General features: G+C 32.0%; 1 protein-coding gene across 2 annotated transcripts; it reads left to right on the forward strand.

Moving 5' to 3' along the window:
* Positions 1–341: 341 nt before the first annotated feature.
* Positions 342–24,521, forward strand: LOC105325127 (uncharacterized). Of its 2 annotated transcripts, XM_066066830.1 has the most exons (6): positions 342–574; positions 2,719–3,170; positions 13,113–14,046; positions 14,151–14,328; positions 15,225–15,434; positions 24,393–24,521. In XM_066066830.1, the coding sequence occupies exons 2-6, from the start codon at positions 2,720–2,722 to the stop codon at positions 24,402–24,404; spliced, it is 1,785 nt and encodes a 594-aa protein (XP_065922902.1). In that variant the 5' UTR covers positions 342–574; position 2,719; the 3' UTR covers positions 24,405–24,521. The 2 variants fall into 2 exon arrangements, with proteins under 2 accessions (XP_065922902.1, XP_011422825.3); XM_011424523.4 differs by lacking the exon at positions 24,393–24,521 and having other exon boundaries at positions 15,225–16,156.
* The last annotated feature ends 354 nt before the right edge of the window (positions 24,522–24,875 follow it).

Below are 24,875 nucleotides of genomic sequence, written 5' to 3' on the forward strand. Positions count from 1 at the left end.
AAGGCTACATAAATCACTTTATTCTACACATATTAATATCCTGAATTCTTTACGTTAACATATATGGCAATTTCTCTGGTTACTTTTATAAGTTAATCATTATTATCTTAAAATATTTTATAATTGTGACTTTCATTAAATTTATGATACACTAGTTCTACAACCACATTTAAGAATATATGATGCTTCAAAATAGTAACTACGATCAATTATTTCATATATTAAAATACTAGTACATAATTAATTTGCATTTTACAAAAATAAGAATAAACGTTATTTTTAGAAAAAAAAGTTACTCAGTACAACCCACTTGAATAGATTTTTGAAAATATCGGAAAACACCTAAACACTTCTACTTTCACTTTAAGCTGATAATTTGGGGAGTAAGAATGCTACGTAACTTGGTGGACATATATGGAGGGATTTGTTTCATTTTTTAAAATTTTGAATTTGTGAAGAGATTTGTTTCAAATTTTTCATTTTTTAACTATGCCACATATGGGAATAATTATGACCGTGTTCTATAAATAGATTCTTCCTGGTTAATTCATATTTTTAAAAAAGCCTATACCAGGTGAGTCTTTTAAGTCTTTTAAACCCTTTAATATGAATGTTTTTAGATTTGTCTTATTCAAGCAATGCAATGTTTATTTTTGTGTTTCACGCGGCAAGAATTGAATATTCTTGCAAGCACTGCAGATAATAATCACAAAACTGTGTCAGCGTCAGCGGCCTATGATATTGAATTATTTCCTCAAAGAATACTACCTTCATAGCCCCTATCAAACACTAAGAGAAGCATCATACTATTTAAATTTACATTTTTTTCCATTATTCAATTATTCGTATGACGTGGGTAGAAGTATGATGATAAAAGGCATGCAATTCGTACATGTTCAATGTAACATTTTAATTTATACCACTTCTTTGAAGTTCGATGTCAGTCAACCGTGCTGTCAAACATACTTTTACACAAATTGAAATATTACAAGTCTCCTCATCACTATGGTGATATTATAATTATATTTTTGCTGAGCGAAACAATTGAGCTAATATGATTGCATTGTCTGTCGTCCATGTATCTGTCGGTGCCTTTGATGAGAAGATATAGAATATCATTTTTTTAAACACATGACAAAACCCTTAGAAAAGAGCTTCCGAATTTGTTCAAATTGACTATGGTGACCGTGATGAAGCTACATTTAAGAAAGAATCAAAATTTAACTTTAAAAACTGCTTTAGATGTATTGTTTGGCCTTTTAAATGTCTAGTTTAATTCAAGTAACTATGATTAATTATTTTTACATCGTCATCGATGGCTTACTTTCCGTGTATTATTTCTTGATCGATCGAAATTAAAACTAATTGAAAGCACGAAATTCACGGACTCGCATGGACTGACCTCAGACTTCCAAGTTGACAGTTGAAACCTTGGCAATCTTAACATATATAAAATATTGGGATTTCCTTCTCTGTAATGTTTTAATCGAATAACGATAACTTACATATTTTCATTTAAATTAAACCTTTAAATATAAACAATAATTTGCTTTCTTTTGTACTTATTTCGCTTGAAGAAGAATGTATCACAGAGAAAAAATGTACATAACACGCAAACGCGGGTAATGTATTTTTCTGCGATAATAGCTACCTTTTAAATAATCACACGAAGCACAAAATATAGAAATTTATCTCTTAAATGAAAATTTGATCTGTTATATAGAAGCAATCTATAATTTACTAGTATATATAATTTTAGTTTTAGTCATGGCAACAACTCTTTGGGTCTAATGAATGGGGCATTATTAAATAGGAGGGGACCTCCATTTTTCATAAACTTGAAGATACGAACATGTGAATAGTATCAGTGAAATGTGTAATTCGGGTTGGAAATACACGTATTCAAGGTTTAAAATAAATCAGGCTTAAAAAGATGGAGGTCAGGTAATGCGTACATAGGCAATCCACTGAAATAAGTATAGGTAATTTTTAATGTAAGTCATACAAAAGGTCCTCTGAGAGAGAGAGAGAGAGAGAGAGAGAGAGAGAGAGAGAGAGAGAGAGAGAGAGAGAGAGAGAGAGAGAGAGAGAGAGATTGGTTATATTACTTTTTCACAATTAATTTCAGTATAATGTGTCATGAATTTTTATATTATTTGATATTAAACCGTTCAAAGATAAATGTGTATGTAAATACCATTATTATCATTGAAATGCATTTGACAATGCAATACATGAGGAAAAAAAGGCATTGTTGTCCAATGTGAGTAATGTGGCAAACGAACCTATCCTTTTATAATATACTAAGTAGACTTAACCTAGTAGGCTTTAATTCTTCTGATTTATCTATTTCCATGTACTTTTCCTGTATATTTTTCTGCTTAATACTTGCTCTTCTTTGAATAATGGCCTATAGTTCAAGCATAAACAAATTTTAAGTTTTATTTCCTTCTTAGTATTTAAAGTTTTTTTAATAAATAAAATTATGAATAATTGTGTACTTTATTGATTTTTGACACAATTTCGAATAAAGTGTATTAGTAAAACAAGATTTAGTTTGGTACAATGTTGATAATAATTAAAATAACTGACAGCTCTCATCCAATTTACCGGTATTAAGGCATAAAAATAGAGCATCTAATTTTGAGATATTAGAGTTTTTAAAATTTATCACAATTTCTCAATTTTGTCATATAATCAAAGTATCTTGCTTTGTAGAATGGATCGAACTGTTAACTCAGGAGAAGCGTTTCTCGCCTACAGTTTGCGAGATCGTGCCAAAGTTCACACCATTGTAAAATTTATGAGCGAATTACTAGGCATTAGTACCTTTGACCCAGAGGAGGATATTTTACCAGGACAAACATTACTCAGAAGTATAGAAATCGGCGTGGCAAAATCTAAAGCCTCGATTTTGTTTATCAGCAAAAACTTTATTCGGGATAAACTATGTCAATTTCTGGTAGACAGTTTACTTTCGAGATATATCATCACCAAGGGAAAATACCGTGTCATTCTGATTGTATTAGACAATTATAAAATTCCTCGGTTTTTGAAGAATTTGAATTGCATTCATTACCAGAAATATGTAGAAAAGGTTCAGAATTACAACTTGAGTTTTATGGAGAGTCTGATCCAGCTAGGAAGAAGAATTTTAAGTGCCTTGAAAGGTTTGTAATATTTTTAAAAATTTGCTTTTGGTTTAACGAATAAAAATTGTTATGGTAAATTTGTAATATTCTGTTAGTTTTATTATCATCATTTTCAAGCTTCGGCTAGTTAAATATGTTCAATCGTATCTTATATAACTGAGGTTGATACGGCGAAAATATTATGAAGACAGACTATAGTTAAAGACTTGATCTCTTACAAATTAACCGGCAAATGTATCTGACAATTATGAAAAATATGAATTCTAATACAAACTGTTTATACCTATGAACCATTTTAAGAAACTGATTACACCTATGGTATTTTAACACTCGTGAGGTGATGTCCTTAACCTTTCACTGAATTTTGCCTGATGAGTAATTATTGTAAAATAACTTAGAAACCTACTTTCATTTTTGATATACTAGCCTGAGTTAGCGAAAATGAAATAGGGTAGCGACACGCTTTGGCGGATCCAAGTCAGTGGGAGTCTGCATCAAAATGCATAGTTGAATGAAATACTTTTGAATAATAAAGTAAAAAGTGGATGTATTTACCGGGCACTTTATATATCAAGATGTTGAATAAATAACATGAGCCAATTCGTTTCTTAAAAGCGCGTTTTAGATTTAACAGAAAGAACTGTTCGGAACGGGGTAACCAAGAACACGGCGGCAATCGGTTTTTAGAACGCAGTTCGCAGTTCGCAGTTCGCAATTGAATAGTGAACTGCATTCTATAGAACGCAGTTCGCAATTCAAAATTTAGTGCGATTGAATAGTGAACTGCGTTCTATAGAACGCAGTTCGCAATTCAAAATTTAGAATTCGTATTTGGGGCCTGCTTGCCTTATATGCAATTGAATAGTGAACTGCGTTCTATGGACGCAGTTCGCAATTCAAAATTTAGAATTCATATTTGGGGCCCGCTTGCCTTATATGCAATTGAATAGTGAACTGCGTTCTATAGAACGCAGTTCGCAATTCAAAATTTAGAATTCATACTTGGGGCCCGCTTGCCTTCTATGCGTTCTATAGAACGCAGTTCGCAATTCAAAATTTAGAATTCATACTTGGGGCCCGCTTGCCTTATATGCAATTGAATAGTGAACTGCGTTCTATAGAACGCAGTTCGCAATTCAAAATTTAGAATTCATACTTGGGGCCCGCTTGCCTTATATGCAATTGAATAGTGAACTGCGTTCTATAGAACGCAGTTCGCAATTCAACATTTAGAATTCATACTTGGGGCCCGCTTGCCTTATATGCAATTGAATAGTGAACTGCGTTCTATAGAACGCAGTTCGCAATTCAACATTTAGAATTCATATTTGGGGCCCGCTTGCCTTATTTGCAATTGAATAGTGAACTGCGTTCTATAGAACGCAGTTCGCAATTCAAAATTTAGAATTCATATTTGGGGCCCGCTTGCCTTATATGCAATTGAATAGTGAACTGCGTTCTATAGAACGCAGTTCGCAATTCAAAATTTAGAATTCATATTTGGGGCCCGCTTGCCTTATATGCAATTGAATAGTGAACTGCGTTCTATAGAACGCAGTTCGCAATTCAAAATTTAGAATTCATATTTGGGGCCCGCTTGCCTTATATGCAATTGAATAGTGAACTGCGTTCTATCTAGAACAATTCAAAATTTAGAATTCATACTTGGGGCCCGCTTGCCTTATATGCAATTGAATAGTGAACTGCATTCTATAGAACGCAGTTCGCAATTCAAAATTTAGAATTCATATTTGGGACCCGCTTGCCTTATATGCAATTGAATAGTGAACTGCGTTCTATAGAACGCAGTTCGCAATTCAAAATTTAGTGCGATTGAATAGTGAACTGCGTTCTATCTAGAACGCAGTTTGCAATTCAAAATTTAAAATTCATATTTGAGGCCCGCTTGCCTTATATGCAATTGAATAGTGAACTGCGTTCTATCTAGAACGCAGTTCGCAATTCAAAATTTAGAATTCATATTTGAGGCCCGCTTGCCTTATATGCAATTGAATAGTGAACTGCGTTCTATCTAGAACGCAGTTTGCAATTCAAATTTAGAATTCATATTTGGGTAGTTTTTAGCTCACCGAAACGAAGTCGGGGGGAGCTTATGCTATACCCTCGGCGTCGGCGTCGGCGTCCGAACCTGGTTAAAGTTTTTGTTGCAGGTCCTGTATCTAAGTTATTACTTGTCCTATCTTCACCAAACTTGCATGGATGATGCATCTTGACCTACTCATAGACTTGAAAGACCTGAATGCTGAATCAGGGCCATGAGTTTCAGATGCTGGAGGAGGTTAAGGTTTTAAGAGCTGGTTAAAGTTTTTGGTGCAGGTGCCCTTTGATAGCAATTTATAGGTTACTACTGGTCCTAACTTTACCAAACTTGCATGGATGGTGCATCTTATGATACTGATGCATCAGACATGCTTTAATGCTGAATCTGAGCCTTAGGTTTCAGATGCTGGATGAGGTTAAGTTTTTTAGAGCTGGTTAACGTTTTTGGAGCAGGTGCCCTTTGATGATAATATCTTAGTTATTACTGGTCCTAACTTCACTAAATTTGCATAGATGGTGCGTCTTATGATACTGATATACCTGGCAGGCTTGAATGCTGAATCTGAGCCATAGGTTTCAGATGCTGGATGAGGTTAAGGTTTTTAGAGCTGGTTAACGTTTTTGGAGCAGGTGCCCTTTGATGATTATATCTTAGTTATTACTGGTCCTAACTTCACTAAATTTGCATAGATGGTGCGTCTTATGATACTGATATACCTGGCAGGCTTGAATGCTGAATCTGAGCCATAGGTTTCAGATGCTGGATGAGGTTAAGGTTTTAAGAGCTGGTTAAAGTTTTTGGAGCAGGTGCCCTTTGATGATTATATCTTAGTTATTACTGGTCCTAACTTCACCAAACTTGCATAGATGGTGTGTCGTATGATACTGATGCCTCTGACAGGAAGGAATGCCGAATCTGAGCCATAAGTTTCGGATGCTGGATGAGGTTAAGGTTTTTAGAGCTGGTTAAAGTTTTGGAGCAGGTGCCCTTTGATGATTATAACTTAGTTATCACTGGTCTTAACTTCACCAAACTTATATGGATGGTGCGTCTTATAATACTGATGCACCTGACAGGCATGAATGCTGAATCTGAGCCATAGGTTTCGGATGCTGAAGGAGGTTAAGGTTTTAAGAGTTTGTTAAAGTTTTTGGAGCAGGTGCCCTCTGATGATTATATCTTAGTTATTACTGGTCCTAACTTCATAAAACTTGCATGGATGATACGTCTTATGATACTGATGCACCTGGCAGGCTTGAATGCTGAATCTGAGGCGTATGTTTCGGATGCTGGATGAGATTGGTTTTTTGGAACAGGTCACAAATTTTATAGATAATAGCTTGCATAGTTGATTTAGCTATAATATTAATGAACTGCAGAGGTAGCTTCAGATGCAGATCTCCATTATCAAAGTTGCTAAAAAAAATTATCCTATCTAAAACCTGCTTGATAGATGTGTTTGTTGTTAAATGATATAATATGATTCCTATGATATAGTTTTGTATGATATGATACACTATTGTTTTATATGATACAATATTATATCATATATTATATTGTAAAAAGTTATATGATACGATATGATATTGTATCAATTTTTTTTGTACATTATGATATGATATTGTATTGTGATATTGTTATGTATAGTATTGTTTATTATGATACAATATTGTATAATATGATATTGTATAATATCACATATATTACATTTTATCACATGCTATTTCATATGATATTGCAACATAATATAGTATCATATGATATGATATTGTATAATATATATCATATCATATGATACGATATTGTATAAAATGAGATTGGTTTATATAATATATTATTATATCAATATATGAAAATGTATTATATGATATTGTATAATGTGATATTGTATCATATAATACAGTAAAGTATACTATGATATTGTATGATATAATATATCACATCACATGATATTGTATCAATTGATATGATACGATGTTGTAGCTAATTTTATTGTATCATATGATACAATATCCTACATTGTATTAAATATGATACAATATCATACAATGCAATATCATGCTATAATATTATACAGTATAATATTGTGATGCATTATGTGATATGATATTGTATCATATATTATTATAATGTATCATATCATATCAATATCATAATATATTATGATATTGTATTATGTGATCAAATACAATAATGTATAACAAGATACAATGTCATATCATATGTTACAATATCATATTTCATCATTATTTATTACAGTATTTTATTGTAATATATGATATATATTGTACTGGTATCATAGGATGCAATATAGTATTTTATATTATCGTATTGATAAACAGTGTATCATATAATACCCTATGAAATGAACATATGATTATTATACAATTTTTATTATATGATATTGTTATACGATATTTTGTCAAAACAGTATCCATGTATATCCAAGATCATTAACTATGATTTTCAAATAATATGATAAAGGTGGTCTCATAAAGGTGATTCCTCAAAAAGGTGATCCCTCGTCTCGGTGAGCTTTGTAATCTGTTATTACCTATGTTTAAGAATCGGGCTTGTATGCAATTGAATAGTGAACTGCGTTCTATCTAGAAAGCAATTCGCAAATCAAAATTTAGAATTCATATTCGGGACCTGAATTTTTCAGGGGCATCTACTAGTGGTATTTCACTACCACTGTGAAAATATGGTGATGCAGTTATCTATAGTTTCTGAGAATCGGGCTTATATGCAATTGAATACTGTAGTTTCATTGATATTCAACGGCATCAATTTTCGTGGATAAAGTGAAAATCACAATATCAAGTATACGTAAATTAGTGGCCAATGAACCTATCAATACAAAATGTTAATTAAAATTGCACTTCAATGAATATTTAATTTCGTGGATCAACTAAACAATGATCCACGAAATTCATATCCTTATCTAGTGACACACTAGTAACTATATTTTTATTCATATGCACTGATAATAAATGAAAATAATATATATATTTCAAAGTACATTTTATTTATTTTTTATCCATGCTTGCGTGCATGCATATTTCAGCATGCGCAGTCTAATATTTCCGGACACGACTTCCTACTAGACTGTGAAACTTGCAAAGTTGCGTTAGCGCGACGGCGTGTTAAGCAAAGTTGTGTTAGCGCGACGGCGTGTTGTGCAAAGTTGTGTTAGCGCGACGGCGTGTTGTGCAAAGTTGCGTTAGCGCGACGGTGTGTTGTGTACATGTGTTAGCGCAATGTCTCGTTTATCTGAACGCGATGTCGCGCTAATGCAAATGGCCCTATCCGGACACCATACAGATCTCAAAAACTATAGATTACTGCATCACCAAATTTCACAGTGGTAGTGAAATACCACTAGTAGATGCCCCTGAAAATTTCGGGCCCCAAAAATGAATTGCGAACTGCGTTCTAGAACGCAGTTCACTATTCAATTGCATATAAGGCAAGCGGGCCCCAAATATAAATTCTAAATTTTGAATCGCGAACTGCATTCTACATAGAACGCAGTTCACTATTCAATTGCATATAAGGCAATCGGGCCCCAAATATGAATTCTAGATTTTGAATTGCGAACTGCGTTCTAGATAGAACGCAGTTCACTCTTCAATTGCATATAAGGCAAGCGGGCCCCAAGTATGAATTCTAAATTTTGAATTGCGAACTGCGTTCTAGATAGAACGCAGTTCACTATTCAATTGCATATAAGGCAAGCGGGCCCCAAATATGAATTCTAAATTTTGAATTGCGAACTGCGTTCTAGATAGAACGCAGTTCACTATTCAACAATTTGAATTGCGAACTGCGTTCTAGATAGAACGCAGTTCACTATTCAATTGCATATAAGGCAAGCGGGCCCCAAATATGAATTCTAAATTTTGAATTGCGAACTGCGTTCTATAGAACGCAGTTCACTATTCAATTGCATATAAGGCAAGCGGGCCCCAAATATGAATTCTAAATTTTGAATTGCGAACTGCGTTCTATAGAACGCAGTTCACTATTCAATTGCATATAAGGCAAGCGGGCCCCAAGTATGAATTCTAAATTTTGAATTGCGAACTGCGTTCTATAGAACGCAGTTCACTATTCAATTGCATATAAGGCAAGCGGGCCCCAAATATGAATTCTAAATTTTGATTTGCAAACTGCGTTCTATAGAACGCAGTTCACTATTCAATTGCATATAAGGCAAGCGGGCCCCAAAAGAACGCAGTTCTATAGAACGCAGTTCACTATTCAATTGCGAACTGCGAACTGCGAACTGCGTTCTAAAAACCGATTGCCGAACACGGCGGACTAATTAACATCACTTTGGAAAGTGTAAGGCAAGGTCATCATGCATAAGGCAGTTACCTAGTATTGGGTTTATGATGTACATGTACAATGAATATGCATGCACTCGCATTCTCCGATTACATACATGTTTTTCTACCACTGACATATTGGTCATGTTGACAACTCCAAGCCAAGATATGTAAATTAAAACCAAGACAGTCTTAAATTTGACCTGGGAAAACAACGGGAGAAATAAGATAAACATACAACGCACATTAATGTGTTAAGTGTTATTTTCCGCGATTGTGCGAGATATATTATCTAGGATTACTTAAGGTAATTATCCATACGTCACAAAACAACGTCTGACGTAATTCACGCGTTATTACGTCTTATCTGTGCCCGAACTTATTGAGACCTAACGTTAAAAGGCGTATTTCAAAACAAAGAAATCAAGCTGACATAGAAATTGATTCAAAACAAATATATAAAAAATCCTGGCAACTGTAATCAATTAGGCCCACCGGGGTATTAATCAGCGAAATAACATGACTGGGTTGTGTCGATTGCGTACTCGTTTTGAAAATATAGACCGCTTACTTTTGTCCTGCATAAACATCAATCCATTATAAGGTTGAATTTAATCAAATTCTTTTAACATTAATCCCTGAAAGTCCATAAACATCCAAAATGAAATCCTGACCGAGATCTATATTTCAGTGCATAAGGGAGATAAAAACACAAGGGGAAATAATTTGACCTATATCATCTTTATCCTATTCGCTTAGCAACGAGCATAGATTTGTTTTCCACAAAAAAATGTTTTTAGAATTAAAAACCATGCGCTGAAGAGAAGTTATTTCATTATAAGAACAGTCTTTAAAACCAGTAAAAAAAAAGTTTGAATAGAGGTTTTTGTCTTGAAGGCGTATATCAGGTATTTAGCATTATCCACGCATGTATCCGCAATTTCTAAATACCGATCTCGATCCATAATACTAACCGATATCCAAAGAAACCATCTTTTGCGATTTAAATGATACAGATTAATCTACAGTTTGTTTAAATCATATTTTCTATTTAACAATAATGAAAACATATTTGTTTAGAGTTATGAAATAATTAACCTATGCACAGTTTTATTTTTACGGATCTTTTTTCAAAATATATATTTTAATGATTTTACCAAAAATATGCCAATTGTGATCCTGTAAAGGCCGGTCCCTTGGGTAATTTTATTTCCAATTGATTAATGGCGTTAAGATGTAAATAATATCAAAATTTTAGAGAATTCTGTACGTAAATAAAATCATAAGAGCTTATATTCTCTTTGAAAATTTATTCATTTTATCTAATTTGTATGCAGATTTATCTATTTTTTGATAAATAAGCAAGTGTAACATAAAAAATTTTGTTTTGAAATAATAATTCCTTTATTTTACATAGGATATAAGTCAAAAAAAGATTTTGTAAAAGTCAAATTTCAGGCTTAGGCTTTTATTCTTTGTGTATGAGAAAAGCGCCATTTCCGCAATCGGTTCTATTTTTAGCAACGGTCCTAGCTTTTATAATACCGATGGACCAGCCAACAGGGTAAAATTTGATTAGAACATATCCTCAGATACACGTTTGAAAAATATGAAAAAATTCTGTACGCATTTTATTTATCTAGTGGGGTATGGACCATTACCTTAATATATTAAAAATCTAACTATTTTAAGATTAAAACTTGAATACTTTCCTATATCTTTGTATAGAGCTCTTCGTCTTATTGTGTTTAATATGGAACACTGTATCGGATAATTATGCCAGTGCCAAAGTGGCATTTTTGCATCCGCATAAGCTTCATGTATCAAAAAATTTAAATATACAGACTTTATAATTGTTATTGATGTACCTCACCTGTCAGGTGAGATATTGACCCTTCAGAATAATTTCCTACAGGGTTTTCGCATAGGATACACAATTTTCCTATAAGATATATAGCAATTCCCACTGATAGAAAAGAACTTCCGGATTTAAAATTCAGATAGGATTTAAACAAAACTCGCTTGGGATTTAAAAATCCGATAGGAAATCTTGTTTTCCAATAGAAAAACTACCTGTCTGAATTAAATTTCTGCAGGAAATACTTTTCTACTACAGGAAATATAATTCCTATAGGATTTTTAGAAAATTCTTAAGGATTTTCAATATTTCCTGAAGGAAAATTATTTCTCCTATGGGATTTGTTACTTTTTTTTATGGGATATTACATTTTAAAGGTGAACATCTCAGGTATGCCACGCTTATTAGATATTATATACTTTCTAGACAATGGTCTATCATTTGGTAGGTATGGATTTCTACGAAACTGCATCTTCAGCGGGTGCAAAATGCCACCTTGGCACTGGCATATTTATCTGGCATAATTATCCGGCACCGTGTTATAGTCTAAAAATAACCACGACCAACCAGCCCAATTAACAATGCAAATACACCATGTTTTCCAATTGATGCAAACTTTTAGTATCCAAACTAGATCACACACAACATGATGATCACTGTTGAGCTTAATTATTCAATTCAAGGTACCATCTCTAGATTAAATTTCGCGTTACAAATGAATGGTCCATACATCGAATATGGAAGATTAAGTAGAATAGTACCTTACGTTATAAAAAAGCCCCCAAAATACATGCCTTAACTATTTACTTTTATCACTAGAGTCTCCAGAAGATACATACCCCCTTCTTCGATCACATTATTTCAACCAAAATCATTATTTGGCTTATATTAAAAAAATTTCAAAGCAAAACAAAGATTCAAATGTTTTATTTAATCATTAATAATGTAAGAAAGTAATAACAAGTGTGATTATCATTATTTGATTGATTAAAATTGAATTTTTAAATGAAATGTTACAAAAATGCTATTTCAAAATTTTTACATTATTTCACATTTTTTAACTTAGCTTAAAAATTTTATGGTTAAACACCATTTTTTAAACTTTAAAATATTAGATTAATGTCTACTGCAACTAAAAACCAAAAAAAAAATATAGTACTTCAAATGCTTCTTTTCTTTTCTATGACCTTTAGAACACATATACCCCCTTATCAAATGCAGCTAAAAAAGTGTTACGAACGCAATTTAAAAATACATCAGAAAACAGCATTTTATTTCTTTGCTTTGATAAACCCTAAAATTCTTCTTTCAAAACTACATGTATTGAGTACAAATTAATTTTTTGGATAAACAGTACCTTTCCTCTGCATATATAAACACAAACGACTAAAATCTCAGTACAAAAATTCACGATTTCCAACTATTGGACTCAATAAGATCAAAACATTTAAATACTTGTAGACATTATTTACACTTGACTGCTTCTATCAAATTCAGAATTATCAATTAAACATTAAAAATTAGGGCAAAAAACGGTAAATCCGAACAAATATCGTTTTCGATTTTAAAGCTTATTTTATCTGCTAAATTGATGACGCGTCTGAGTAGGGATCCACCTTAAGCTAAAGATTATTTCGAGATGTACAAAAGTAATATAAACGTTTCATTTACCAGAAAGCTCGCAAAGTATTTACCTCCTTTTTTCACAGGTCCACGTCATTTATTTCGAAGGATTCGCCCGAGATGTTTTGTGAAGGCCGAAAAACATGGCGAACACATCCTTTCCCGTCTTCGGAGTTTGATGAAAAGAGAACGTCTCAAGGAAGAGAATGACGAATCTAACGTGGTATTCAGCATATTTAAGATGGCCACCATGTTAAAACATTGTATTTTGTCCTGTAAATATGGAGACTGTCCCTTTTCTTGTAGTGGAAAACAGGTTAGAAAATTTGAAAATCATCTCAAGGAATGTTGGTACATTCCTGTGAAGTGTTCCAATAAGCATTGTCTATACACGTCCCGAAGACATTTAATGAACGACCATTCCACAAAATGTCATTTTGCCATTGAGAAATGTCCAAATGTTGACTGCAATGTCAAACGTCAACAAAGTAAAATGTCTTCCCACGTACAAAAGTGCCCACATAGGGTGGTTTTGTGCACAAACAAAAGCGTTGGGTGTATGTCAACAATGTCATACCAGGATCTTAACACACATCTGACAACATGTCCATGGTCATCTCAGCCTTGTGAGATATGTGGCGAACAAATAATGTACAAAGACCAATCTAGTCATGTGTGTCCATTAGGTACAGCTGAATGTCCTTACTGTAATCAAGAGTTCATCATGAAAGATTTCCTAAGTCATCTTAATTCTTGCCTCACTAAATGCGAGCTTTGTCAAGAAGATTTCCCAAAATCCAAAAAACGACTCCATGAGTGTCCGATCATGCAGTGCAAGTATCGGTTTTGTGATTACAAGGACAGAATTTTGAAGGTAGAATTGCATATGATTAACTGTCCGTATGAACCCAAGAAATGCATTCATTGTAATAAGTACATTCTATCAAAATATTTGAAGTCGCATACTTTGGAATGCAACAATATTGTGCGATGCGGAAAATGTGGACTCGACATAGAAAAGTAAGGTGTTTTTGCTTAAATCATAATTCCTATCAACCATTTTTATACCCATCATGCTTTTATGTTTCGTTTTTTGAGATTTTGTTGTTGTTTTTTCACTTTAGATCTTCCAAAACAGTACATGACATGTTCTTGTGCATAGGAAATACAAATCGCACAACATGTCCAATTTGCGTCGAACTAGTTACAGCCGGTTCTATCAAAAGTATAACCGAGATGGTCCTCCATCACGAAATGCACAAAGAAAACCCTGGTTTCCGGAAAACACGCGTCGGACTCTTGGTTTGTTTTAATTTAATCAAATATGTAATATTCCTCTTTTTATTGTTTCTTAACAGCTATAAGAGAACACTACAAAAAATATTAGAAAACTTCATAAAATGAGATCCTAAAGGCCTGGCTGAGTAAAAAACTTAAAGATTAAGAATGATAAGAAATTATATGTCACCGCAAAAAGAATTATAAGTGATGTGTAGAACTATAAAATACTATATAAACATTTAAAGAATTCAAAATTTTACTCTGAATTAGTAAGCCAGGGTTGTAATTGGTAAAAAAAGGAAAAATGTTCAAAAAGTTATATCGTTATTCTGATATGGCAATCTCCTCATCAGAATTTCTGGTGAGTTTAAGTTCCAAACGATCTAAGGACAAAGCAAACTGTGAATTTTTTATTATAAAATTTCAGAGTTTTTGTTAGATCTTAGCTTTAACGATGAAAAATTCAATTTTTCAAATCATATGCAAAATGTACCTGAGTTGCATTTTGAGACAGGCCAGTAAGTCTTTTAAACGGTGCATAACCTTGATAGAAAAAGGCAGATTTAAATATTGCATGTATACATTGGTAATTATGATTTAGACATGCAAAGAAATATTTATTTTAGACAAACCTGAAATGCATCAATTATGATGTTATATACAGTAACGATGTTTAATTTCACGCGTAATTATTGAATATTTCCGTTAACACACTAGATTTCTTTATAAAAATCGATATAACCCCTCAAAGATTTGTAATATGCTGATGAAAACAGTAAATTTTGTTTGAGAGTAATTCTCATCTTAGTTACTTAGTTACTAATGGTGAAGGGATTTTATATAAAGTATTCCAGTCTTTCTGACTTTTCATTAAAAATATATGAATCCGAATTGATAAATGTCCAACATTATTTCAGCCTGAAAAAAAATTGGGATCTGTGGAAAATGGGAAGACTCCAGAGGTCACCTGCATTGAACTTGCCCATGGTATTTTACATAATATCGATGTAGATCCGGATAATGTATTAGATAGCAAGTATTTACAACCTTCTAACTGGAAATCTGGCAAATGTCGGTTCCGGAAACTCTGTGAGATGATTGACAGAGAAGAGGACGTAAAACACGTGGTAAGGAATGGACAACACAATCATCCTCAAGTTCAACGAACTGTTTCGTGTGTCTGCCTTCATGACAGATCTTACATTCATCATTGACATATTTATACTTATTATATGTTTTTATAACGGTTTTCCATTATACATATGAATATGGTTGATACGAGTTTTACATTTTTCATATTTGTGTAGATAAAATTAATTATTTAATTCTAAGTAGACATTTATTTATATATAGCTTACATGTATGTCCTTAACTGGTTAGAAGCATTTCAACGAGCAGTTGTATACTGAAAATTTTTCACACCACGCTTACAGAATTTCGGCTAATAATGAGTCTTCGATTCAAAAAACAAAAAAGACCCCCCCCCCCACCACCCCCCATTGTATGGTATAGAACTGCTATTGTAGTATGATTTTTAACTTTCAAAAAATGACCTTTTTTGAGTAAAAGGTCATTAAATGGCCACTTTCAAAAAATGACCATTTTTAAAAAAAAAATTAATAGCCATTGAATATTGTTTGAAATATTAAGAAAAATACCTCGCAACTTTACACCTTGATTGATATTTCTCTTTCGTGAAAATTTAAAATTCTAAAAAATGAAATACATTATATGAATAGCAGTGTAGCTAAATAGAAACAAACTATTTAAAAGTTCTTAGTAGCAATTTTATTTTTAAAATCCCGTCCAAATTTCCTTTTTTAGTTTGCAAATCACTACCCTTTTTTTTTTATTGATTTAAGAAAAATCTAAATGATAATAACGCTTAAACATATATATATATATATACAATATATATATATATATATATATATATATATATATATATATATATGTATTATACTAATTTAAATTGACCTTATTGTGCTAGCATAGACTTTATATAAGTTCAATGATTTATAATTCAATTTTGATATATGGTGTATTTTGTTGTTTTTAAGCATTTTTTAACATTTTTGCATCGCGTGCCATACGATAATTGAAAAGAATGAGTAAGATAAAAAAAAGATCCTATGAAAAATGATAAAGACTTACAAATGAAATCTGAACTTTTATTATTATAGCATTGCTTTTATATTTTAGCGAGAAACAAAATCCGAAGAATTTAATCTAAATTACTTTGTTTTGCTATACGTCTATCATTGTTTGAGCTTATTTCCAAAATCTAGTAAAAATATCGAAGTTAATGTCAATAATAATTTATATTATACATGCTTTTTGTGTTTAAAACAGATTTTACTCATGACATGAACTTTTAAAAATCCAAATTAAAAAACTCACCCTGTGTAAACAACATCTTTAAAATCTTCTTAATTACACTTAGAGAATAAGAGTCCGATTGTTTTGGTATTTACAATACAATACAAACCAACTATCTTAGAAAGTAACTTTCACCACCAGAACCGAATCTATCTTCTTTCAAAGATAGAAATATTCAAAGTAAAAAATGAATTATTATGAAAACACAAAACTGCATCAATTATGTGTTAAAAAAGGGAACAAGAAATAATATTGACGCAAGCGTCAAATGGGTCGCAAAAAATATTATTGTTGTATAAATCACAATTGGTTGTTTACATAACAAAAACACCACAAAGAAGAAAATAACAAGTTGGTTGTATTATTTTTTATGGTAAATTTTAATATATTTTCAGCCACACGTTTTGAAGTTGAACATTTAACTATTATTATTAAGAATCGAGTTCGTTACTATAAGCATTTTAACGGTAATTGTGTTACATTAAAAGTTTAAAATTTATCAATTTAAACTTAACTATAACAGTTTTCTGTTATAGTTAAGTTTAAATTGATAAATTTTAAACTTTTAATGTAACAGTTATGATTAACATGAATTTATAATTCATGATATTTTTGATTTTATATTTTGGATAAATTCTAATATTCAATTAGGATTTTCCTTATGTATGAGTAAATTTTATTTTATTTTAGTTTAATAATATCTACTATTTTGCACAATTTCCTTTCAGTATTTTTCGGAAAAACTATTTTTTTTTCTTCTCTTTGTTAGCTAATTTATTCGCACATCTTTTGTAAACTTAGGATGACATTCCCAGCTGTTAGATACTAAGAAAAACATTCTTATTTCGGTTTCTTTGGAGGTAAATTCCTTTGCGCTTTGGCTTGACACTTCGAAATTCCACATAGATAAACTTATTTATTTCATATCGGCCTCAAATGAAAACTTATTTACTTTGTTTCGGCTTCGAGTTAATCCTGTCTTTGTTACAGGCCCTCTCCGCGGGAATACGAGTAATTGTTGTAACACCTTCTTTGGCTTAGCTAATAGTGTCAAGTATCAAAGACATTTTGCCGAAATTGGACGTAAACCTTTTTAAAACAAAACTAGAGTCCGTGGATTGACCGCAATGGTAAGTGACTTTTACAAAGTCACTTTCCATCTTGCGGCAATCAAATAATCTACAGTTTTTATTTTAATTTACGGATTTTATTTTGATTCAATCATGCAGGTAGGCTTGAAATTACTGTTTTTTTTCTTTTTATTATTTAAGCTGAATTTCATTTAAGGTTTTTATTACTTATTTTTAAATTAAGGATATTTTTGAAATATTTTTTTTAATACCTTAATCCAATTAATTAGATAGTTTTTAAATTTCTTTCATGACTTCAATGTTAAATTGTTATTCGCTAAAAATTGCCCGCCTTAATTAAATAACTTTGTAATCTTTTTAATCTACACTTTGAATTATACTTATTGCGTATTAATTTCTACTTTAAAATTTATTCCCTTAAGAATTAACTATTCGGTCATTTAAACTTTACCGCGCCTTGTTGATAGAACTCATCTGCGCGAGGAGATAAATATGTTAGCGTAAACAAAAACGAAAATAGAAACTTTTTCCGCTAAATTTACAAAAACAAGTTTAAGTCATTATTTTAACATATTTTTCGATATTTAATTATTATTCAACTATGTTCACACTTTGGAATCATGTTTTAGGTAAGCGCTATGCTTGATGTTGTTTTGATTTCTTTTTATGTTTATTGTTTATCTGTTTTAATTGTGTTTCGGAACTTTTGTTATCTCTTTGATTTTATAACATGCTTTTATAATTTGTGTATTTCATTCATTTTCTTTATAACACACTTTCCATCTTGCGGCAATCAAATAAAGACAGTTTTTATTTTAATTTACGGATTTTATTTTGATTCAATCAGGTGCTGTGGAAGCAAGTTCATTGCAATTAGACACAGGTTAATCCTTGAGCTAATTTCCCAACAAGTAGTCACGACGGTGAAAACCAATGTGTGACAATTGTATGATCATTGCCATAGTATGAAGTAATGGAGAACCTATTGATTTGTACATTATTCTAATACCAAGTTCAACTCATCCTTATTCTCTTGGAGATTATGTATTTCAAACTAATTTGACTTTTTGTTGTTGAATTGTATTGAATTAAAACTGAAGCCATTAGTTTATATGATTTAAAGAGACCACATAATAAAATAGAAATGGATTATTTTAAAGGTACATGTAAGATCATGCTAATCCGGTAGAATCTGCACAATTTTAAAGGTTAAAAACAAGCCGGATAATTTTTTTTCTTAATGGAATTTTAAATCTTACTTGCATATGTATCTACACTTCAGTTTATGAAGATAATGATGGGTACTTAGTTACACGAGGTTCTCAAAAGAATTTTCATATTTTTGCTGAAATAATTGATTTGGATGTCATTTCATGATAATTTTCTACCTCATTTTAGATGACAATATAATAAATACACACACGAAGTCATTTTTTTGGACACAGCACATAGAAATTCAAATATATCATTTAGTATTTCAGGTCTTTAGTATGTCCCGTGTACCGATCCCGATACATTGCTTTGAAAAGAATGAAGAACCCCGAAATTTTCCAAATATATTATAGTCTCGATAAAAACGCGCCTAACACGACAGTCTATGCTTACTTTACATTTAAGAGTAAAACAAAAAATATGCGATATTTTTTTAAAGACACAAGACATTTTTCTACACGCAAACCTTTTAATTTATAAAAATAATCATAAAATTAATTCTATTAAAAAAAACCATCCCGCAGAAACGCGGTTACAATAATTAAATGTGTATCAAATAACGGACCGCCTTCTAGCGGCCCGTAATAAGGAAATCGTTTGGTTTCGTCCCCCGATTGATTGAATTTATTCAACCCGCCTTTTGCATCGGTTGTTGACGAAACAAACTTCATAATAATTTGTGGAAAAACGTTTACAGGCTTATTATACCCGCACTTTCTTTAGAATGTTCTGGTATATTGCTGTTACCCTGTTCCGTCTGTCCGTCCGTCTGTCACGTATTACTTTCTCAAACTGCTTTTACATCTTATAAACCAGAAAACTGAACTCTTGGAGTTTGATTTGGGGTGTCAAGTTGTTTTGTAAAAAGGTTTCAAAAATTCTCTGGTAGTTCTGGGGGTCACATAATTTGTAAAAAAAAAAATGACGTTTTTTAACAAAAACCTTCTTCCTCGAACTCCTCCTACATTTTTAACAATAGACAAATCGTCTTGGGGTGTCCTATAGATGCGCAATAAGGTTTCGGAAATTTCAATTTTGTCCTGGGGGTCATTTGGTGGATGAAAAATGACTTCTTCTTCTTTTTTTTTTTTACAAAAAAACCTGGTTTCAAAAACGTCAACATTTTTTGCAGAAGCCAAATGATCTCGTAGAATATGATTAGGGTGTCATTTTAAAGTGTGTTCAGGTCTCATTTTTTTTAACCACAGGGATCGGTGGGCAACAAATATGACGTTTTTTTGGCAAAAAAGTATGATTCCCAGAACTCCCCTTACAATTTTTGCAGTAGCTACGTCATTCCTTGGAATATGATTGGGGCTGTCCTATAGATGTGCAATAAGGTTTTAAAAACTTAAATTTTATTCAGGGAGTCAAAAAGTAGCAGCAAATTGACGTTTATCACTCCCAAAAAACCTAGATCCCAGAACTCCTCTTATGATTTAATGAATAGATACATCATATCTTGGGATATGATAGGGGCTATCATATAGTGTGTGGATCTAGGGATGGGGTCGGGGGGGGGGGGGGGGGGGTCCAGATCCCCTCTCCAAAAATCAAACTTCAAATTTCTTTAAATTACATTATAAAATTGCCACATATGCCCCCTTTCAACTCAAATAAATTCCCCCACCGCCACTCCCCACCACACAGGAAAAATTGATCTGCGCATGAATCCCTCCTTACACTGTAAATAAAATGACAGTTTTTGTTCTTAAAATAAAAAAACCTTGCAATGCCATTTATTTTTGCTTTAAAAAAAGACTTAAATTTACCCATTTCTTAATTGTCGAATGATCTATTAAAATCATAATATAATTTGGGGTCTAAAACGTTTTATAAACTAGTGAAAAAGTGAAAAAAAAAATCACATTACATCTTGCATAATTGACAAATGATCAATTGGGATATGATCAGAAGTCTTATTTTCTACCTGGGGATCAATAACTATTATTCAAGTTAGAATTAATAACAATAAATAATTAAAGATTCAATGTTTATCCTCGACATCCACCCCCCCCCCCCCCATCAAACCTAGTTCTAAAGATTCAGAGTTTCTTACTTTAGATACAGAGTCTTCTTACATGTGTACGGTAGCAAATTATAAATCATTTCTTGATTGGTATTTTTCTCTAGAAAATATTGTATGTATTCGGGGCAAAAGTAAAGTATCCTAAACAAAGTAGGTTCATAATTAGGCTAGGAATTACCCACATGGGTCAAACACTACATATGAATAAGATGAAATACTTTATTATTTCTAGTTGTATAGTCAGGGTGTTTCCAAGGGGTCATATCCTATATACCATTTGATGCACAATGACACAAAGAGCAAGTATAAATATGGTTTAGTGATGGGGCTCTCAAAAGTTATCAAAATATATATTAGTTTCCTATTTCAGAGGGGGGGGGGGGTTAAAGACAACACATGTGGGTCATGTACTTAACACCATTTGAAGCATCATTATGATAATGACATTAGAAACAAGAATTGTGATGTATGGTTTAGTGGTGGGGAATTCAACAGTTTTCAAGATATTTAGTATTTTCCTGTTTCTTTGGATCAGAACAATCCCATAGGGTCATGGCCTGCATTATTTTTTATTCATCGTAATACATGTACATTAACAAAAAAAGAACCTTCCTTCCTATTATAACTCATATAAACATGATAATAAGTCTCTACACTTACTTACATGTAATACACAAATTTAATACAAAATGTCACAGGGGTAATATGGGGTCAACTCAATAGTGTATGTCTGACAAATGAAAAAATAACCTTTCCAATTAAAATGACAGAAACTGTACAAATGCGATATGATAGGTAATGATAATAAGCTTATTCAAATATTAAAAGATGATGATACAGTATCCTGGCATAGGAAGATCGCTTACTTAGAAAGTGAAAGTAAAACTTTTGTATACTGGTGTCTCATAATATTGTGCTACTTCATGTATTATGCTTACCTATATTGGCCAACATCATAATGATAATCCAATTAGAACACAATATGAATCCCTTTAGCTGATCATCACAAAAGAAACATTTATGCATGTTAATTAGTCCTTTTCTGCATATGGAAAACACATACCGGTATGTACACCACGTGAAACCTATCTAACCGAAGAGTTGGGTAAAACTAGTACCCGCTAATGCGGCCTGTAGACCTGTGTTGTGTACGTAACTTCAGACAAAGATCAATTATTTGTAACATGCATGTATTTTTATGACTTCATTCCTCAAAAACTGTTGCACTATTTTATTAGGTAAATAACTATCTAAAGCAAAGATTTCAGTCTTAATGTGGTACAGGACGCCAGCATATTGTGATACACTCCCTATTGAAATAAACAATAGAGTATAAATACAATATTTCCCCCCAAAATAATTTTACCTAACAGTGAAGTGCAATGGTTTAAAGCGTTAACTACTTGTCCATAAGTAGAGAGTAGAGAGTTCTATTTTTTACTTAAGTTTTCAAAAATTTAAAAACTTAGATATTTTTTTTTTTGGCCAAATACATGTATTGTAAAATTTTAAAATTCTAAAACATCATCATTAAAGAATTTTGATTATAACGCACTTTTATCCGTATAAATATTGACATGTGTCTTATACCACCTTAAATCAGTAATTATATCTCCTATCCTGGCAGTTCTGAAAAGCGTTGCGCAATATAATTACATGTATGTCATTTATTTTGCACTGTTTACAATCTTCTTTGTTGCAACTACATGTACAGGCTTTCGTTCTTATCAAAATATTTTGATGTATATTTATTTAACCATGAGGAGTGTGGGGGAGGGAGTCAGCGTATACAATACATGTAATTGTGTTTGCAGTGGGGGGGGGGGGGTCCTGAGGTGTATTTATGGTAATTTTACTATTACATGTACGGTAATATAAAGGAATTTTCAAGGGGAAGGAGGGTCTGGACCCCTCACTCCCACCCCTTCTCAAAATCCATGCACACAATGATGTTGGCACACAGAAGCAAATCTAAAGCCAGCAACCGCCGAGGGGAGGAGGCATAATTTTATTTTGTTTGTAATAATTATATAGACCATACTTTCTATGACATGAAATGTTAAGATTATTTATTAACTTAAAAAAATTAATTCCCATGCAAACAGTTTAACCCCAAATTGTACATAAAAGGCATCTCATGTGTACTATTGGATGATATCACATCCTCTATGAAAAATAATAATTTTTAAAAATTACAGGAAATTGCATGTAGCCTTCGTTTTTACTAAAAGTGGTACTTTAACAAAACAGTGTTATTTAGGGGCAAACACTTGGTGCGGGTATTACTGTCTAATGACAGCATCTAGTTTTTTTTGCCTAGACGTTTTAGAAATCTTATTTCCTTTATTTTTATTTTCATTGAAATATGGCATATTTGACCGAAAAACTATTTTAATGCCTATTATTATACACATACGAAGCAAAACCATCGTTTAAAACGTACGGACTAAGCAGCTTTAATATATTTTTCCTAACCATCAGTGTATGCATGCATTTTACTTTCACATCGTTTCTCCTGTTAACTAAATAATGACACATTCTGTTTCTTTATTCATATTTTTACTAGAAGTATCATACAATATTGTTCTCTACGCACGGACACAAATTATGAATGAGCGACAATTTCACAAAAAGTGAATTTTATAAGCTAATCTTATTTATTTTTTTTTACATTATCATTAATAACTTATACCGTGAATAATTTTTTTCCATATGATTTAACAACAAATCCTTAAAGCGGAAACTACCTTAAGAGAAAATAAGCTTAATTTAGGCAAAATAATATAATTTTTTGTAATCCTTTATAGAACAAGTCCTGAATACTAGAATTACTTAAAGAGAAAGTAAGCTCAATTAGGCAAAATAAGACCCCCTCTTAGAGTTCAACCAAGTTGTTTAATGTTTTGGAAAGAATAAATTTAAGATAATTCATCAGCAATGACCCATGTAAGTTTAAATTATGTGCCCTGTCTTCTTCGCCTACATGTCAAATGTTTCAGATCTTTGTTATGATAAAAATAAGACAATAAAAGAGTATTTAATTTATTGAATATTCAAATTGGGTTTTTTTTGTTTTTGTTTTGGTTACACGCATGACACAAATCAGTACACAATTGATCATGATTTAGGACATGCAGATATTTGATAGGATTGCACCCAAAGTTTTGAAATACCGACCTTGATTATAAATGATGTGTTTTCCAGCATTCCACAATTAATTTGCTGAATACTTGGCTCCACAAATTAATCTATAATCATTTATTTATTTATCAACGTAGCTGCAAAAACATAAGTGGTTACATGTAAATCTGTGATTGTATTTAATTACATATATCCATCAGTATTCACCAACTTGTACTGTTTTCTGCTTTTAGCGACCAGCTTGAATGGCAATTAGTATCTTTGAAAATCATCCGTACTGAAACTTTTATACCCAAACGTTTGATGCATATATTGTTTTGAAAACCGTCATTAAGGAGAGCAGATGATACAGTGTACCTATAAATGTTTGGTAATTTCTATTATGTTTTCACAGTCGGGTTTTCATACATGTATAATAGTAGAAACAATTTAACAAAGAAAACAATTTAACTGCACTTTGTTTTGTTTTTCATTATCTTAAATTTAACGATCTTTTCCATTTAATTTAGAGTAACATAGGATTAAAACTTAAAGAAAAGCAATTTTCTCTTTACGGCCACCCTGCTTTTTTCACGCTATATACGGAAATCGAACATTTTTCATTTCACAACGATTGATGAACAAGTTCTACAACTTATATTAATGTTTTTGTTGGCACAGATGTTAGCGCGAGTGGTCATTGGGGTGGAAGGAAGCAGGACTGCCCGGAGAAAACC

The sequence above is a fragment of the Magallana gigas genome, chromosome 7 (genome assembly GCF_963853765.1).
Source record: "Magallana gigas chromosome 7, xbMagGiga1.1, whole genome shotgun sequence".
Classification (NCBI taxonomy): Eukaryota; Metazoa; Mollusca; class Bivalvia; order Ostreida; family Ostreidae; genus Magallana; species Magallana gigas.

Excerpts from the sequence above, each read along its gene's own strand:
- LOC105325127 (XM_011424523.4), top strand. The coding sequence starts at position 2,720 with ATGGATCGAACTGTTAACTCAGGAGAAGCGTTTCTCGCCTACAGTTTG. Across the intron at positions 14,047-14,150 it reads TGTGGACTCGACATAGAAAA|ATCTTCCAAAACAGTACATG; the intron begins GTAAGGTGTTTT and ends TTTTCACTTTAG. Across the intron at positions 14,329-15,224 it reads AAACACGCGTCGGACTCTTG|CCTGAAAAAAAATTGGGATC; the intron begins GTTTGTTTTAAT and ends ACATTATTTCAG.